Genomic DNA, 18,667 nt, shown 5'->3' on the forward strand with positions numbered 1-18,667 from the left:
GTGGTACTGCATGGAAACAGATCTTTCAGTCCAACTAGTCTATTCCAACCAGATATTCTAAATTAATCAAGCCCCATTTGCCAGCATTTTGCCCAATCTTATTCATATATCCATCCAGACGCATTTTAAATGTCACAGTTTAACCCCCCACCCCTTCCTCTGGCAGCTCATTCCATGCACACATCACCCTCTGTGAGAAAAAGTTGCCCCTTAGATCCCTTATAAATCTTTGTCCTCTCACCTTAAACTTATGCCCTCTAGTTTTTAAAAACTTGGCCATTCACCCCATCCATGCCCCTCATGACTTCATAAATTTCTAGATCACCCATTAGCCTCCAACTTTCCAGGGAGGATAGTCCCAGCCTATTCAGCTCTCCCTATAGCTCAAACCCTCCAATCCAGCAACATACTTATAAATCTTGTCTGCACTGTCAAGTTTAACAACATCTTTCCTATAACAGGGTGACCAGAACTGGGCAGTATTCCAAATGTGGCCTAACTAATGTCCTGTACATCTGCAAATGACATCCCAACTCCTAAACAAGGTGTACCAAACACTGTCTTCACTCCCCTGTCTTACTAACTCAACCTTCAAGGATTAGGAGATTGCCTTGGTTAACTAGTAAATGCTGCAGGCGGGTCAAAAACAAAAAGTGCAGCATCGCCACAGTGATTGCTATTTCTGACTTATAGCAAAAAACTATAGAAATCAAAAATTGCAAAATTCGGCACCATTGAAATATTAGGTCCAAATCTCTGTCATTCAACAACTTGTAACAAACTTCAGTAAAATGACAGCATGTTTGAGCTAGAATAGTGAGGACATACACACATTCTCTTCTTCCAAGATGACAGAATTTTCATTATTGAGATCAAACATTCCAATAACAACTATCTTAAAAATGCAGCAAATCAATTCCCATACAACTGAAGTCTTTAAAACAAGTCAATTTCCAACACAATATTTACAAATGCATTGGTATATCACACCTATACGCCACGCAAAAATTAATCTCGAATCAATTATCAGTGCAGCCATCCATTTTTAAACCTGATGTGTCTAAGATAATTCCCGCTGGATGCGAGAGCATGAACAAGATTCCTACTCATTGCTACTTTATGCGCCACCAGTGCCTTCAGACTGTCATAGTCTAAAGGGCAGTCTTCGAGCCGGCGCAGCTGACAAGGGTAGATGACCTCCAAGGAACATTAATTGAAAATTAAATTATTACATGATTGCTTTCTAAATGTGTCTCAGGAGGGCGAAAGGAGAGTTTGTAGATGACAAAGGACAAGGAATGCATTTTACTTATGGGGGTCGGGGATGTAGATGCCGCCGTTGACTTAGCATTTGCTATAAAACTGCAGCGAACATTAAAGTGCTTATGCTGGAAAAGTTACGTCTAACCGGGTTTAATGCGTCTGGTTTCGTTTATCTCAACGTATAAGATGTCCTTACGAATTCAGACCATTCCAGCAAACATACGCCATCTTGTCTAGCATACAAGACAGAAGCAACACTGAACAAAAGGACAGAGAAGTAAACATTATTTAAGTGCAAATAAGTGATTGGGGTTAACTTACCTTCCTTAGTTTGTGCGTTGGTGATCTGTAAATCGCAATCCGCCGCCTTCAGCTTCTCTCTGGCCATGATCGTCTTCTTTAGATCACTCAAAGAAATATGAAGCCCATCGAAAGTGACCGTGTCATAGTTCAGTTTAGAAGAAAATTTGTAATGTACACACGACATTTTTGTTTTTTTTGAATGGGACAAGCCTTACCCACAAAAAAGTTTTACCCTTTTACCACTGCAAAACACAAAAACAAAAAAGTCCTCTTTTTCACAATTTAATATTTGAAATTCAAGTATTTAGACTTTGTTGTATTAAAGCAAGTTTATAAAAAACACTATACTGGATGGTAAAGTCAGGAAATAACTGGCTTTCAAATGCACATTGCACAAAATTAAATACTAGCTGTTTTACTCACTAATAAACCGGATAGTTCAAAAGTCAATGGTATAGTTTAAATGTCCAAGAAATTGTACGAAGTCCAAAGGATTTATTTTCCAAGGTAAAGAGTTCAAAAATATTCAGTTTATTTTCCCTCTTCCTTTTAATTACAAAGCCGCAATGCAGTATGTCTCGGCACAGTTTTTTTTAAACTAAAAGGAATCGGATCCACGTTTGTTTCTTGACTTCCTTCCTTCGGAAAATCCTGTTCCAACGATCTCGCCCACAAACACGGTCTTCGGTAGCAGCTCTAAATATCGTTTATTTTTTAAACTAAGATCGAGAGGGAGTTTTTTTTTAAACGAAAAAGGTCACTCGTTTTAGTGGTGGAGTAAAAATATACACAACACACACAAGGCCCTAGTACCAACAGAGCTGCGCCTCTTTTTCCTCGGCAATACTCCTCAAGAGCAAGTGTGATCCATGACTTATGCTCGAAAAGCTGAGGGATTAAATGGGAAATAAAGGGGACAGGATGCGAGGACTGGGGAGGTGGGAGGGGGAGAAGGGGAAGTGTGGGGGGGGGGGGAGTGGGGGGGGGGGGGGGGAGTGGGGGGGGGGGGGGGGGAGTGGGGGGGGGGGGGGAGTGGGGGGGGGGAGTGGGAAGTGGGGGGGGGAAGTGGGGGGGGGGAAGAGAGGGGGGGGAATGGGAGGGGGGAAGAGAGGGGGGGGAATGGGAGGGGGGAAGAGAGGGGGGGGAATGGGAGGGGGGGGAGAGGGGGGGGGAATGGGAGGGGGGGGAATGGGAGGGGGGGGAGAGGGGTGGGGAAGGTGGAGGTGGGTGGGTTGGGAGAGAGGTGGGGGAAGGGGCGACGAAGATGCAGGAACGCAGAATCAGCGCTCCGGACAGACGGCACAGTAGACAGGCCGGTTTCCTGGCAGGTGGCTTCCTAGGCTCAGCTCGAATCGATAGGCCCCTCAGCGTTTCTCAGATACATTTTCGCACTGCAGCTTTCTAACACTCAGTCATCACTACACCTCATTATAAACCACACTAGAAAAAATAATAAATAACCGCTCAAGTTCTAAAGTGATGCATAAGGACGGCACTAATGTCAAATCTGAGGCAGATCCCACAAATTCAAACCGACACCACCTCTCAGCCACAACAATGGCGCCTCCAACGCAAAAACGCCAGGGGTCTCCTACAACTAGGAGCAGGGGCGACGATGTCACAATCACCGCGAGAGAGTTCAGGTTACGGAAGTGACGCAAACCTACTGTCAATCACCTGGTTTTTATCACGCCCCTCCCCCTGACATTTCGCCAAAAAACCGCGAGATTGAGGCGAGCGCTCGAGCTTTTTTTTATTTCCTTTAGATTTAAGATGGCGTTCGTTGACACGGCGGTGGGTATTTCCTGATTAAAGTTGTTTTTCTTCAGGCTTTTTGTAAAAAGTGGTTGTGGTGCTGCTTATTTTGACTGGCCAGGAATCATTAAAGAACGCTAAGCTCTGAAGTGTAGAGTGACAGTTCGTTTAGAGCGAACTATTTTTGCGTTTTGTGTATTTCTCAATATTTTAATTTGAACCATGAAAGAAGTTAAGTTGTTTTTTTGAAAAGACGGTGTATATTAATATAGAAGTGGTTGTGTTTATACTGATATATTGCAATGGGACACTTTATTTCACTGTTAGTTGTTTATCCCATTCCACCCGAGGAGCTACCCCAGTTTATTTCGGTGCCCTCACCTATGATCCTGTAAATCAACACATTTTTGGTTTTCAGGTAACTTTGATAAAACTGATAGGTAACTATTTTGTTTGGAAACCTATAGTAACTGAGACGTAGATTCTGTTTTCTTATTCCACTTTCTTCCCCCAAAAAGTTTTCCTTGTGTTCATGATCTGTCATTCGGCAGATGTTCATTTAAAACAAAATGATTGAAGTAACGCGATGTAGTTGTAACGTGAAAAGCTGTTGTTAAATGTGCTGCCATTGATTCGTGTAATGTTGATGTCAAATGAGCAATAATCTCCCAATGACCACAATTTACTAATGCACTGGTTTGCATGTTCTATGGGGAATTCACAATCGAATACTTTTAATTTCTTAATTATTTCTTAATGACTGTCAGTAAATTTCTTTCCTTGTTCTTGTATCAAATGTGCAATTGCTAGAACCTTAGTTTAGACAAGTCATAAATTGTCCAGGTACACAAAAAGCAGAACAAAGTCAACTCTGCCAATTACTGTCCTATGATGATCAAGACAAATGATAATATGATGGGAGATGTCCTCACCGTACTACCAAGCAGCACTTGCTTCACAGTAACGTGCTGGCTGATACTCACTTTAGCTTCTGTCAGGGCCACTTAGCTCCGAACCTCAATGTTGCCTTATTAGACATGGACAAATGAGCTGAATTGAGATCTGAGGGGAGTGTGACTGTCCTTGGCATTAAGGGCATGTTTGACTGCGTGTGGCATCAGGAGTCATAGCAAATGTGCCTTAAAGGAAGAGGTTTATGGTTGTTGGTCAATCAACTCAGTTCTGGAACATCTCTGCAGGAGTTTTTCGGAATAGATATTTTCCAACCCTGTTCAGAGATGTTACTGCATACGCTGGAGCAGGTGAGACTTGAACTGGGCCTCCTGGCTGCAAGGTAGGGATGTTACCACCGGCCACATAAGCCCTTTTAGCTACTTAGGTTAGTGTTCTGGGTCCAGCCATCTACACCTGCTTCATCAAGACCACCTCGGCATGGTGGCTCCGTGATTAGCACTGCTGCCTCAGCGCCAGGGATCCGGGTTCGATTCCAGCCTCGGGTGCCTGTCTGTGTGGAGTTTGCGTGTTCTCCCCAAGTCTGCGTGGGTTTCCTCCCACAATCCAAAGATGTGCAAATTAGATGAATTAGCTATGCTAAATTTCCCATAGTGTCCAGGGATGTATAGGTTAGGTGCATTAGTCGGGGTGGGGGGTAAATGTAGGCTCATAGGGGAGGGCAATGGGTGTCAATGGGTTAACTCTTTGGAGGGGTTGGTGTGAACTTGTTGGGCTGAAGAGTCTGTTTCCATGTTTGTTGGGATTTCATGATAAGGGCAGAAGTGGGGGTGTTTGATATTCAGTATCATTCAAAACAAGTCAATTACTGAAGCAGTCCATGGCCTAACACAGCAAGGGTTATGCAGTATTCAAGTTCGAGCTGACAAATGCCCAGGCATGTTTGCATCGCACAAGTGCTTGGCAACGATCATCTCTGACCAAGGAGAATCTACTAGTCACCTCATGACATTACCATCACTGAATTTCATCACTGTCAACATCTTGGATGTTGCCAAATGCCTAGAAACTGAACTGGACTAGTTATATAAATACTGTGTCTACTAACATTGATGCATGGGATTACCACCACAGCAAGTTTCTCCCCAATCTACTCACCATCCTGACTTGGAAATATGTAATTGTTCCTTTAGTGGCATGATGGCTCAGTGGTTAGCACTGCTGCCTCACAGTGCTGGGACCTAGGTTCGATTCCACCCTCTGGCTCCAGTCTGCGTGGAGTTTGCACATTCTCCCCGTGTCTGTGTGGGTTTGCTCCATTTTCCTCCTGCAATCCAAAGATGTGCAGGTCCGGTGAATTGGCCAGGCTAAATTGCTCATAGTGTTAGGTGCATTAGTCAGGTGTAAATATGGGGAATGGGTCTGGGTGGGTTACTCTTTTGAAGGGTCAGTGTGATTTGTTGGGCTGAAGGGCCTATTTCCATACTGCAGGGAATCCAATCTAAAAAGACATAAACCCAGTCTATGTGGCGCAATCGGTCAGCACGTTCACCTGTTAACTGAAAGGTGGGTGGTTCAAAACCACCGAGGGATGGAGTGCTTACTGTTCTCACTCTAACCACTTTGTTTTGGCCGGCACAGTTGCTCAGTGGTTAGCGCTGCTGCCTCACAGCACCACTGACCCGGGTTCAATTCCAGCCTCTGGCAACTGTCTGTGTGGAAGTTGCACATTTTCTCCCCATGTCTGCGTGGGTTTCCTCCAGGTGCTCCGGTTTCCTCCCACAATCCAAAAGTATGCAGGTTAGGTGAATTGGCCATGTTAAATTGCCCATGGTGTGAGGTGCATTAGTCAGGGGTAAATATGGGGAATGGGTCTGTGTGGGTCACTCTTCGAAGAGTCCATGTGGACTTGTTGGGCCGAAGAGCTTGTTTCCATACTGTAGGTAATCTAATCAGTGTTGCTGGGTCAATATTCTGAAACACCCTTGCTAATGGCATTGTCTGTCTCACTACACCAAATGATGTGCAGCAGTTCAAGAATATAGCTCTCGACCGCCTTCAGAAGAGCATATAGGGATTGGCAATAAATGCTGCATCAGCCAGTGATACCCGCATTCCATGAATGAATTAAAACAATGTTCATTACTGATGCAATCTAAGTTGGGAAGGACTAATATTTCCAATTATGCTTTTGGTGTTTTTCCACAGCTCTGGGCCTTCATTGCTTTCGTAAGTGATATTGAAAACACAAGTACTATAAAAGTTGAATATATTTTCATTGTACAGCAAACTTTGTTTTAACCGGCACCTGTTAAACCAGCAAAAATTATAAACATATAATATGCAAAGTTTACTGTATTATTCTGTCCAATTATGAGTATTTTAATTTATTTATCTCAGCATAAATATAATTGTTCAATTGAATGGCCATATGAAATATTAACAGTTGATCAATTTTGAGTTAGTTTTTCCTCAAATACCAAGAAACCCAAGTTGTTAGTTGAGGATGCTCGTGAGAAGGCTTTCTGCTGTTACGTTTTATTTATTGCAAAGTTGCATTATTATTTAAGTGATTTATGCTGCAAATAAAGTATAACAGTGATGTGTTTATCCCCTGCATTGCGTTTCAACAACTTAGTGTGTGTTTTTACATTATGTGGACCTCTAAGGTTGCAAAAGGGCTCGACAGGGAGATGCTGAGAGGACTTTCTTTTTAAAAAAACAGATGTCATTGGACCAGTATTTATTGCTTATCGCGAATTGGTAATGACTTCCAATGTCAGGGGTGATGGTTAGATTTTTCTCTTGCTGGAGACTCATTGCCTGGTATTTGTGTGGTGTGGATGTTAATTGCTACTTATCAACCCAAGTCTGAATGTTGTCCAGCTCTTGCCATATCTGGACACTGCCTGCGCCAGTATCTGAAGGGTTGTGAAACTTGCTTAACATTGTTGATTGCACACTCCCACCTCCGGGTAAATGATGGAGGGAAAGACATTGAAGTGGCTGAAAGCTATTGGACCTACAACACTACTCTGAGGAACTTGAGGGCTCTTGTTTTGTAATAGTAGTGTCCCTACCCCTAGACCAAGAGGCTCAGGTTTGAGTCCCACCTGCTCCAGCGGTATTAAATAACATTTCTAAACAGGGTGATTTTTGGAAATTGTCCAGCGCTATCTCATGGGTAACACATCAAGACAGGTTGCATTTAAAAAAGTATCCATTTACATTGCCTTTGGACTCTTGTGGCGCAGTGGTCATGCCGACAGCTGAGGGAGGAGCTCTAGGATCAAGTTCAATTGTGTCAAAGGTGTTTCATAACCTCTCTGAACTGGTTGATTGGAAAATGTTTGTCTTGAGGAGCTGAGGACTCTTGTGATGGAGTGGTAGTGTCCCCTCCTTCTGAGCCAGAGGTCCTGTGATCAGGTGACACCTGCTTCTGAGGTGTGCAATTAAATCTCAGAACAGATCCTCTATTTCCAGCACTGCAATGCACTTCCTAATCAATCCCTCCTGTGAGGGACTGCTGGGACTGAGACAATTGACTTCCACCAACCATACCCTTCTTCCTTTGTACTTGGTATGATTCCAACCAATGGTGAATTTTTACCCCAATACCCACTGCTTCCCATTATATTCAGGTTTTCTGATGTCATACTTGGTCATATTCTGTCTTGAAGAGGACGTGATTGAAAATTAAAACACATTGCCATTAATGAGCTGAGAACAATATTGCCAGAAACATACAGAATGTGGCAGTCCTGTTCCCTTCAAGACAACACAATTGGAGAAGTCCATTAAAGGACCTGAAATATGGCAAGCAGTAGCATATGACAAATCGGAATGTTTGGACAGACCTGGCCCATGTGGTCAAGAGGGTCAGCATTTCAGGCAAGATCCCTTAATCAGGAATGACAATTCTAGTATTGAACTGAGTCAGCTGAGCTTGAGCGCAGGGAAAAAGTGAAGACAAGAGTAAGAGCCCTTCATCAGGAATGGTAGAAGGGCTTATGCCCGAAATATCAATTTTCCTGCTCCTTGGATGCTGCCTGACCTGCTGTGCTTTTCCAGCACCACAATCTCGACTCTGGTCTCCGGCATCTTCAGTACTCACTTTTTCCTAATAAATATGCCATAGCCTGCTTGCACGGAGTCAGAATTGCACAGCACAGAAGCAGACCTTTTGGTACAACTCGCCTATGCTGACTAGATACCCTAAATTAATTTAGTCCCATTTGCCAGCACTTGGCCTGTATCCCTCTTAAAACCATCATATTCATGTACCCATCCAGATGCCTTTTAAATATTGTAATTGTACCAACCTACACAATCACCTCTGGCAGCTCATTTCATACACACACCACCCTCTTCATGAAAATGTTGCCCCTTAACTTCCTTTTGGATGTTTCTCCTCTCGCCTTAAACCTTTACCCAACCAAATTATCATCTAGTGCCGTCTTGAGTGCTTCAATCAAACCTGCCTTGACCATGCTACCAGACAGTGCAATCAATATCCTAACTTGTTGCTTTATGATGAAATATTTTTCTCACATCATTCTTACTTCTTTTGCACATCATTAAATCCCATGCCTTCATGTGTTAATCCTTTTTGGTCTCTTAATGGCCTACTCCTCCTTTTTATTATGATTCATTATTTATATGTCTATGCCTATTCGAAGACTTGGGATTCTCTTGTTTGTTAGCTTTTAATTTACTTTACTTTCCTTCACCTTTTCACCTCCACTGTGAATTTTGACATTCCTCTTTGTTCTCAATTGTATTCTATGCCTTACACTGTCATAAGTGCATTTATTCTTTCTAATGTTAATTTCTCTCGTTTGTCAGCCAGGGAACTTGGTATTATTTGTCCCATTTTGAAGGAATGTACCTTTGCTGTATCTAAATCATTTTCTCTTTCAAAGTACCCCATTGTTCAGTTATTGTTTTTCCTGCAAACCTTGTGTTCCAATCAATCCTATTGTCTTATTGGTTTTACTCTGGATTGTTTCATAACCTTTTTTTCTTCCTGCATTCTGAATATTTGATTCACTTGGCCCTCCTCATTTCCAAGGACCAGGTCTAATAATGCATCCTTTCTGTTTGGACTGATATATGTTGCCACGGGATTCCCTTTTGATCCCGTTCTCAGGACATCTGCCCCTTACACTACCAATATTCCAGTTAATATTTGGGTCATTGTAATTAGAATGGGAGACTTCAATGTTGGGTATTTTATTTCTGCTATTTTCCTGTAGATTTGCTCCTCCAGTCCTTTCCATGAGTTGGTGGCCTGTAGGCTATACTGAGCAATGTAATTGCGTTTTTAAAAAAAAATTTCTTCAGTCTTGCCAAATTAACTCTGTCCTTGAATCTAAATGAGACATCCTCTATTTCCAGCACTGCAACGCACTTCCTAATCAATACTGATGCTCTTCCTTAGCTTTTTCTATCTTTCCTGAACAGCTTGAATCCAAGAAAATTTAACAGCTGGTCTTGGTCTTCAACTCGGCCTCCGTTCTTATCATAATATTATATTACCACCCCCATGTGGTAATCTGTGTCTGCATTCACTAACCTTATCTTCTATACTCTGTATAGACATTGTCTATTTTGAATTTTGTTTCTCTCTCCTTTTTGTACCGATTTCAACCATTAACTTGCCATTCTCTTCTCTTCTCTTGTTTAGACAAACAGGAGGCTGGAAGAACACAGCAAGCCAGGCAGCATCAAGAGGTGGAGAAGTCAACGTTTTGGGTTCAGGACTGGGGATGGGTGTAAGGGGAGCTGCAGATAAGAGGGAGTGGGTGGGTGGGTGGGGGGGTGGGGGGGGGGGTGGGGGTGGGGGTGTTGGTGAGGTATGGATAGGTGAACACAGGTCGATGGGATCAATGAATCCGGTTGGTAGCTGGAAGGAAGGGTTGATCAGAAGAATGGAAGGGAATGGGAGGGGCTGGGAAGGGAGGAAATTTGAAATTGGAGAACAGCGTTGAGTCTGTTGGGCTGTAGGCTGCCTAGGTGGAAGATAAGGTGTCCCTCCAATTTGCGGTCTGATTCGTTGTGGCAGTGGAGGTGGCCAAGGATGGTCATGTTGGAAAGAGAGTGGGAAGGAATATTAAAATGGGCAGTGATTGGGAGGTCTGGTCGAGACCTTGGAGTGCGGGTTCATAGCCCCTTGAATGTGGAGTCGCAGGTAGATAGGATAGTGAAGAAGGCATTTGGTATGCTTTCCTTTATTGGTTAGACTATAAAGTACAGGACATTGGTAGGCCACTGTTGGAATAATGCATGCATTTCTGGTCTCCTTCCTATCGGAAAAATGTTGTGAAACTTGAAAAGGTTCAGGAAAGATGTACAAGGATGTTGCCAGGGTTGGAGGATTTGAGCTATAGGGAGAGACTGAATAGGCTGGGGCTATTTTCTTTGAAGCGTTGGAAGCTGAGAGGTGACCTTACTAAGGTTTGTAAAATTATGAGGGGCATGGATAGGATAACTAGACAAAATCTCTTCCCTGGGGTGGTGGAATCGAGAACTAGAAGGCATAGGTGAGAGGGGAAAGATATAGAAGAGATCTAAGGGGCAACATTTTCAAGCAGAGGGTGGTACGTGTATGGAACTAGCTGCCTGAGGAAATGGTGGAGGTTAGTACAATTGCAACGTTTAAAAGACATCTGGATGGGTATATGAGTAGGAAGGGTTTGGAGGGTATGTGCCGGGTGCTGGCAGGTGGGACTAGATTGGGTTGGCTTTGCCGAGTTGGCATGCTGAACATCTCTGACTCTAAATGTTTGTTGAAACATGCCCTGAGTTTACATTTGTTCTCCCTGATGTGGATTCGATGACATCGGGAGCACTGGATACAGTAAACTAGCTTGGAGGAGAGGCAGGCAAACCTCTACCTCACCTGGAAGGACTGTTTGGGGCCCTGGATGGAAGTGAGGTGGGGTGGTGTGCCAGCAGGTTTTGCATCTTTTAACATTTCAAGCGAAGGTACCTGCGGGTTTGGGGCGGGTTGGTGGGGAGAGTGGCGTGAACCCAAGGTTTGGTAAAGGGAACGGTTCTTGCGGAAGGCGGGGAGGGGAGGATGTTCTTGGTGGTGGGGTCTAATTGGAGTTGGTGGAAGTATTTAAGGATGAGACATTAGATGTGAACACTGGTGGGTTGGCAGGTGAGGACAAGGGGGATCCTTCTTTATTGTGTTTAAAGGGGTCTGGTGTAGAGCAGGGAATGGAGGTGCAGTGAAGGGCTGTCTGGATGATGTGGGGAAAAGCACATTCATCAAAATAGATGGACATCTGGGATGCTTGGGAGTGGAATGTCTCCTCGTTTGAGCAGATGCGGCGGAGGAATTGGGACAGGATGGAGTTCTTGCAGGATACTGGGTGGAAGGAGGTGTCATCGAGATGGTTATGGGAATCTTTGGGTTTATAGTAAACATAGTCAACCAGACAGCCCTCCAATGCACCTCCACCATTCCCTGCTGTACTGCTGTAAACTGCATTCTCCCAATGCAATAAAGACAGGACCCCCCTTGTTCTCATCCACCACCCCACCAGTGTCCACATCCAATATATCATCCTTCAACATGACCGATTCCAATTCGACCCCACCACCAAGAACATCATTCCCCGTCCCTCTGTGCCTTCTGCAAAGAGCTTTCCCTATGTCTTGGTTCACGCCCCCTCTGAACCTGCAGGTATCTTACCCTGGAACCTTAAAAAAAAAGCAAAACCTCTTGGCGCACCCCCCCATCCCCCCAACCCCCCACTCCCACCTCCATCCAGGGCCCCAAACAGTCCTTCCAGGTGAGACAGAGGTTCACCTGCCTCTCCTCCAACCTACTTTACTGTATCCAGTGCTCCTGATGTGGTCTTCCCTATATCGGGGAGACCAAATGTAAATTCAGTGTACATTTCACCAAAAATTTTAGCTGGGCCCACATGGGTCGACCTGACCTCCCAGTCACTGCCCATTTTAATTTCCCTTCCGACTCCCTTTCCGACATGACCACCCTTGGCTGTCTCCATTGCCACAGTGAATCAGACTACAAATTGGAGGGACAACACCTCATTTTCTGCCTGGGCAGCCTACAGCCCCGAGGACTCAACATTTAGTTTTTCAATTTCAAATAACCTCCCTTCCCATCCCCTGACTCCCTTCCCAGCTCCTCCCCTCCCTTCCATTTGTCTGATCAACCCTTCCTTCCAGCTACCCACTGGATTCATTGGTCCCATCGACCAACCAGGTCGTACCATCTACCTGTGTTCGCCTATCCCTATCTCGCCACCCTTAGTCATGAAGTGTTGCAACCAAAATGTTGAGTTCTCCACCTCCTGATGCTGCCTGGCTTGCTGTGTTCTTCCAGCCTCTTGCTTGTCTACCTTGGATTCCAATATCTGCAGGTTTTTTGTCTCGCACCTAATTCTCATTGTTGTTGCCTGCTGTACTCACAAGTACTTTGTAAACCATGTCATTCTCCACTACTATTCCCTCTTGGTTCCTGAACCTTGGCTAAGTTAGTTTAAAGTCCTCCCAACAGCACTAGCAAAATGCCCTGCAAGGAACTCAGTCCCAATTCTGCTCAGGTGCAAGCCATCCACCTTTACAGATAGCAGCTTCCCCAGAGCCTATCTCTTGAATCTAAAGGCCTCCTTTCTGTCCACTGATTCATCTGCCTAATCATCCTATGTCTGTACTTTTAATTGCATGTGGCACTGGGAGTAATCTGGAGATTACTGCATTTGGTTGTGCTTGCTCATCTTCTGCTTAACTCCCTAAATTCTGATTGCCGGACCATATTCCCTGTTCTGTCCAAGTCATTGGTACCAACGTGAACTATGACTCTGGCTTCCCTTCCCCATAACAATGTCCTTTAGCTGACACTCTTGACTCTGGCACCAGGGAGGCAATATATCATCTTGAGTTTATTGACAGCCCCAGAAATACCTGTTTGTTTCCCTAACTAATGAATTCTCTATCACTATTGCTCCTTCTTTCTTTTCCTCCCCCGGTGCACATTCAGGCTGCTTGCACTACAGTCTGAAACTTGAACTTTTTTTTTAAAAAACCTGCTCTTTTGTTCGGCTGAGAACTCTTGAAATGAGCCCATTAGTGGCCCCGATCATCTTTTTCTGAATCATGAAACTCAGATTTGTAAAAATTTAGCAATTAACACTTCTAGAAAGCTAAGTCACATTGTTTCTTGGAAAAACTGTCAACCAAGTCAACTTCACAGAATTGGAAAGTGAAAACTATTTTTCCTTCACTTGAAGTTCCCAAGTAACAACATAATACAAAGCTACATATGGTACTGATACAGCTGCTGCGTCATTTAACAGTTAATGTCATTTAGGTGAAAGTGAGGGCTGGAGATCAGAGTCAAAATTAGAGTGGTGCGAGAAAAGCACAGCAGATCAGGCATCATCCGAGGAGCAGGAATCTTGATGAAGGGCTTTTGCCCGAAATGTCGATCTTCCTGCTCCTTGGATACTGCCAGTTAATGTCATTTGTCCAGGGATTTTTACAGCAGAATTAATAGAACATGAGCAAAGTTCTTATCAATGCAGTTTATTTTCATTAATAGAATCAACTGCATACCCAGTGGAGAAGCATTGAATCACCTAAAAGCAGTTTCTGAATTTCCACATTATCAACCTATGTGTGAACACCGGAACCTGCTGTCAGTTTTTGTGGAGTAATGGCAGTGAATGCTAGCACTATCATCATCATTACATCTGTAAATCTTTTGTTTTTTTTTGTGACTCCTTAATTCTGGATGATTTATGACATTTTCAGTAAAATTGTGTGTATGCTTTGTCTTTTTTATATAATGTCTTGCTCTCTATCGTCCATATGTTTAAATTTTAACTTCCTAAATATATAGCCACACAATTCTCTCCGCTTGATTTTATCAGAAATCTAACTTGTTTATAACCTTCTCTAGATACTTGCTGTTTACAGTTAATGAAACATTCCAATTTTGTCTCTTTGGCACATTGTTGACAGCTTTCAAATCCAAATCATTTATCAATTTGAGCTATAATCTTGTCAATGATTTCTGAGGATTGTTATGGACCAGACAAAAACCACTCACAATATTCACAAGATTGTCTAGACCCCAACCTTTTCTTATTTTAAAGGTAAATTTAAGGTGTTGCGTTCCACATGCAATTTGACTGGTCCAAGTGATACACATTTTGTATTTTAACTATAGTGTAAAAATAACGAAAGAAAGAATTAGAACGACTATGTTGGAAAACCTGATAGACACCGTCACTATTAGCAAGTAACTGTTCCAATATAGCAACATCCCATAAATGCATGCTTGGAAAAAGGCAAATTCAGAAAACAGATTATCTCATGTGTGACTCTTGTAGCATGCAGACAACCCTTAGCTTTTGGCTGTAACTAATAGAGGGACAAAAAATAGTTTTCATCTCTCCAAGACTCCAACAGCAACTGATGAAAGCTAAACCTAAAATCCCTGGTTCTGTGGGTTTGAGCTTGACCACACCCATTCAGTATGTTTCTGTTGTTTCAACATTTTCTTAAAAAAAAATTGTTTTTTTCTCATATTTGCTCAGCACCTGTCTCCCAATCTCTCTCTCAAAGAAACCAAGATACAGCACACCTCTTAAAGCCACAGTATTGTCACAGGATCCCTCAAATATGGAGAGTCTCTGAACCATTTCCTTTCCTAGAAGTATATCTCATCTTAATATTGGGATGATCAGTCTTATATGGTCTTGATGTTTTATTAGTCAGGAGGGAACAGTGCTTGAGGAAAAGAAATTAATATTGCAGTCTCGCAAGGGAACCAATGTCCAGTGTTATAGCCAGAGAATAGAAAGGTCAGTCATTTTCCTTTTTTTTGGTCAAGGGAGAGAGTGATGCAAAGATGAAGGATCTGTCATGCTTCCCCTGATTAGGAAAAAATTTAATGTTGGGCCTACGTTTACAAGTACATGTTTGAATCTGTGACCTGCAGAGAGGGCGTTTTTTATTCCAAGTATCCCTTTTCTTTAATAGAAGAAAATAACTTTTCCTATAACTTTTGTTTTTAAATTGTGAATTTGAATATATTGCTTTCTGGGCCATTTCAACACAATCCATTATAAATGCGATAATCAGTCACTCATTCATTCAGCGCTTCAGCGCTTTTGCCTGAAACATCGATTTTGCTGCTCCTTGGATGCTGCTTGAACTGCTGTCCTCTTCCAGCACCACTAATCCAGAATCTGGTTTCCAGCATCTGCAGTCATTGTTTTTACCTCATTCATTCATTCATCTGATTTATTGTCACTTTTATTCAACAATGAATAGTGATAAAAATACAGTGAAGAACTTCAACTGTTGCCACAATCTGGCACCATTTTGAATATTTTAAGATGATAAACAATAAAAAGTACAGCTGAAAGAAAGTCCATCTTCATTCCACCACTTCTGCTGAGTCCTGAAACTTGAGCTAGCTCACCAATGACGTGTGATGCCACCTACGCCAGACCCACCAACATCTGTGTTGTCACTCTTGACCTCCCACCTCTTAGCTGTGCCCACCTCACCGGGCTGCTAATGCCAGATCCTGTGCTGGACCCCCCCTGCTGCTACCACCACCTTGCTGATAACCAGGAGTCCCTGGCACCTCTGCCAGCATCTCAACCTGGAGTTCCCGTTCCAGGCATAGTCCACACTGCTGCCTGATCTATGCTCATAGCAAATAGTGAGTGGTTTGTGAAATTTCAAGCTCATGTGTATCTTTTAAGCAGGTCAATGCTGGAAAAAATTGTAACCCCTGCCTGGAGGTTAGTTTGAATTTGTTTTGCCTTCTGTTTACTTTTGGAACCTTCCTGGTGCGCAGTCTGTCCTCGGTCACATCTAGGATAGCATAGCAACAAGGGGAACTTAATTTGAAGATCTTGCATCGGAATAAACTGGCTTAAAAAGTGGCAAACCTGTTGCTGAACTTGTGAAATACGTTTTCTTTATTTGTAGTTGTAAATTTGATTTTGTACTTGCTTAATAGATGCCTGCATCTCAGAATATTGGGTCCAGTTATTCTTTCCTGTCTTACCCAAGTGCTGGAAAACAAGTTCCACTTGAATTTAACAAATCTTATCACGAAGTACAATTAGTGTTTGTCCTAAGTTCTAAACAGTTGCTATATTGAAATGTTTGATTAACTGATGTGCGCATTCTTCTGTCAGGATTGAGCGAAGGTATCTGTAGACTGCCAGCTTGGGGGGTGGGTGGTAGAGAGACAAGCCAATGCAACTTAAAATCACTCCTCAGAAACTACATTTGGTGACTGAAAAAATAAACTGGTCCAAATTATCATGATTTTCAGTTAAGTTTATGGCCGAGGCTAGAGAGGTGCAATTTTTCTCCTCCTTGTATTCCATGGTCACAACATAAAATGAAGATAGCTTTTTTTCAGTTACTGAGAAGACCAATTAATAGCTCATCTATGTCCAGTTTTAAATAAATAAAACTGCTTTTTAAAATTATGGACTTAACCTTAGGATATTTTGGCTAGCTGTCAACTTAATTGAGTTTCACAGAGGGTTTCTCTCCATGAGGCCTCGTGTGATTTCTTGCCATTTAGTCCCAAACCCTTCTTATTAAGTAGCCACCATGTCCCTATGGTTCCTGTCTTGTCTGATACTAGTCTGCTTCTACCATCTCATCATAGCTGGAAGAACTTGACATTCACCAGACATCCTGGAATACCCTAGTATCCCTGGCGATTCAGCCAAATGCCTGGCCAAGCATTAGCATCGTAGTTTCCCTTCACCATCAAAGTAATGACACAGCAGACACAAAATACTGCTGCATAGCTGGCTCTCACTTCTTGGCATACGCAGGTCCAACTTCTTTCCCCAGTTGCTGCCTGTCCACCAGGCCACACAACTTATGTGTCCTTCGTCACATCTTAGCCTTCCATCTTCCCAAAATCACTGCTACTCTACCCCAAATGCTCACCATAAGCCAGCACGTTATCATTGTCCAGTGAAGGGTATCATAGACAGGTAAACATTTGAACACTTCCAAAGATGAAGTGCTCAAAATTTGCAGTGCTCAAAACTGTGCACAAGCAAAAATAGACACAGTAATAGACGCAAATATAAAACTATGCCTTCCCTGAGTGATTGCAGACCCTTTGACTTGACATAGGGCTACCACCCTATATACTTTTGAGACTTGGCCATTTATATGAAAATGCTTGTAGTGTATTTGCCACACAACTGGCTCATGCTGTATGTGTGAGATTCACCAATCATTGTGCCGCGAAACAACATACTCATCCCCTGCACTGTCACGAATGACAAGCAACTTGTGCTAAACCGCATGTCAGTATAGCAGCACGGTGAGGTTTTAGCTCTGTGAAGCCCCATTGTGTTCAAAGGCACATCAAGTCTGGTCCTCATAACAGGTGATTGAGCCTGCATGCCAATGACGCAAGATTTATTGTTAATTAAACTGTCAACAAACAGCATTCCTCTTAATTGGCAAGTTACTACTTCCTGGTGAGAATCTTTCCTCAACCGTTTAGCCCCTAAGAAAATGCCACAAGTTGCTTCCAACATTGAGAAATAGCTTACTAACTTCTCATGCGTTTCTTCTGAATGTTTAGCCAATGTTTGGATTGTTCGTATCCCTGTAAGATTTCACCCTATTAGGTTCTTAACAAGTTGATGAAATAATCACTTAACTAACTTAGGCAAAAGTGAGAACTGCAGATGCTGGAGATCAGACTTGTGTAATACTGGAAAAGCAGCAGGTCAGGCAGCATCTGAGGAGCAGGTGATTCAACAATCTGAAATGATGAAGGGCTTGTGCCTGAAATGTCAATTCTTCTGCTCAGATACTGCCTGATCTGTGCTTTTTGTTTAACTTACTTAGTCAGTAATACAGAATTATAAATGCTTATACTCAAAGTACAGACTTTTCAGAAAAAGAGAGAACAGATTTGATTTCTGAAGAGAAAAGCTGGCAGTTTAGCCACTGAGTTGGCTAATCAATTGTGTATTGATGTTTGTCGCATGGACAAGTCAGTAATCCCGCAAAGTTGTCTCTGGAGTTTTGGTGAGCACATCTTGGGGTAATAGAATAATATGGACTTCATATTCATCCAATCGCTCTTTGAAAAGAACAACAAAGTTTCCCCTGAATTTCACAAAGGATTATTTTTAAAGTATAGTAGAGATTAACCGGGCAGCCATAAAGTCATAGAGATGTACAAAAGTGAAACAGACCCTTTTGGTCCAGCACGTCCATGCTGACCAAATATCCCAACCCAATCTCGTCCCGCCTGCCAACACCTGGCCCATATCTCTCCAAACCCTTCCTATTCATATTCCCATCTAGATACCTATTAAATGTTGAAATTGTACTAGCCTCCACCACTTCCTTTGGCAGCTCATTCCATACATGTACCACC

General features: G+C 42.8%; 2 protein-coding genes across 8 annotated transcripts in view; one reads left to right on the forward strand and one right to left on the reverse strand.

Annotated features, from left to right (window-relative positions):
• Positions 1-2,525, reverse strand: part of rbbp6 (retinoblastoma binding protein 6) — a 55,321-nt gene extending 52,796 nt beyond the window's left edge. For all 5 annotated transcript variants that reach the window (XM_072559137.1, XM_072559136.1, XM_072559135.1 and 2 more), the window contains exon 1: positions 1,585-2,525. In XM_072559137.1, coding sequence (XP_072415238.1) covers positions 1,585-1,750 — 166 coding nt within the window. In that variant the 5' untranslated portion in view covers positions 1,751-2,525. The remainder of the gene's footprint in view (positions 1-1,584) is intronic.
• Positions 2,526-3,265: 740 nt separating this feature from the next.
• LOC140464275 (probable helicase with zinc finger domain) overlaps positions 3,266-18,667 on the forward strand; it is a 444,481-nt gene continuing 429,079 nt past the window's right edge. For 2 of the 3 annotated variants that reach the window (XM_072559139.1, XM_072559141.1), the window contains exon 1: positions 3,266-3,360. The gene's annotated coding sequence lies outside the window, so the exon portion shown is untranslated. The remainder of the gene's footprint in view (positions 3,361-18,667) is intronic. The other variant, XM_072559140.1, reaches the window with a different exon arrangement.

Source organism: Chiloscyllium punctatum, chromosome 40 (assembly GCF_047496795.1).
Source record: "Chiloscyllium punctatum isolate Juve2018m chromosome 40, sChiPun1.3, whole genome shotgun sequence".
NCBI classification, from domain to species: domain Eukaryota; kingdom Metazoa; phylum Chordata; class Chondrichthyes; order Orectolobiformes; family Hemiscylliidae; genus Chiloscyllium; species Chiloscyllium punctatum.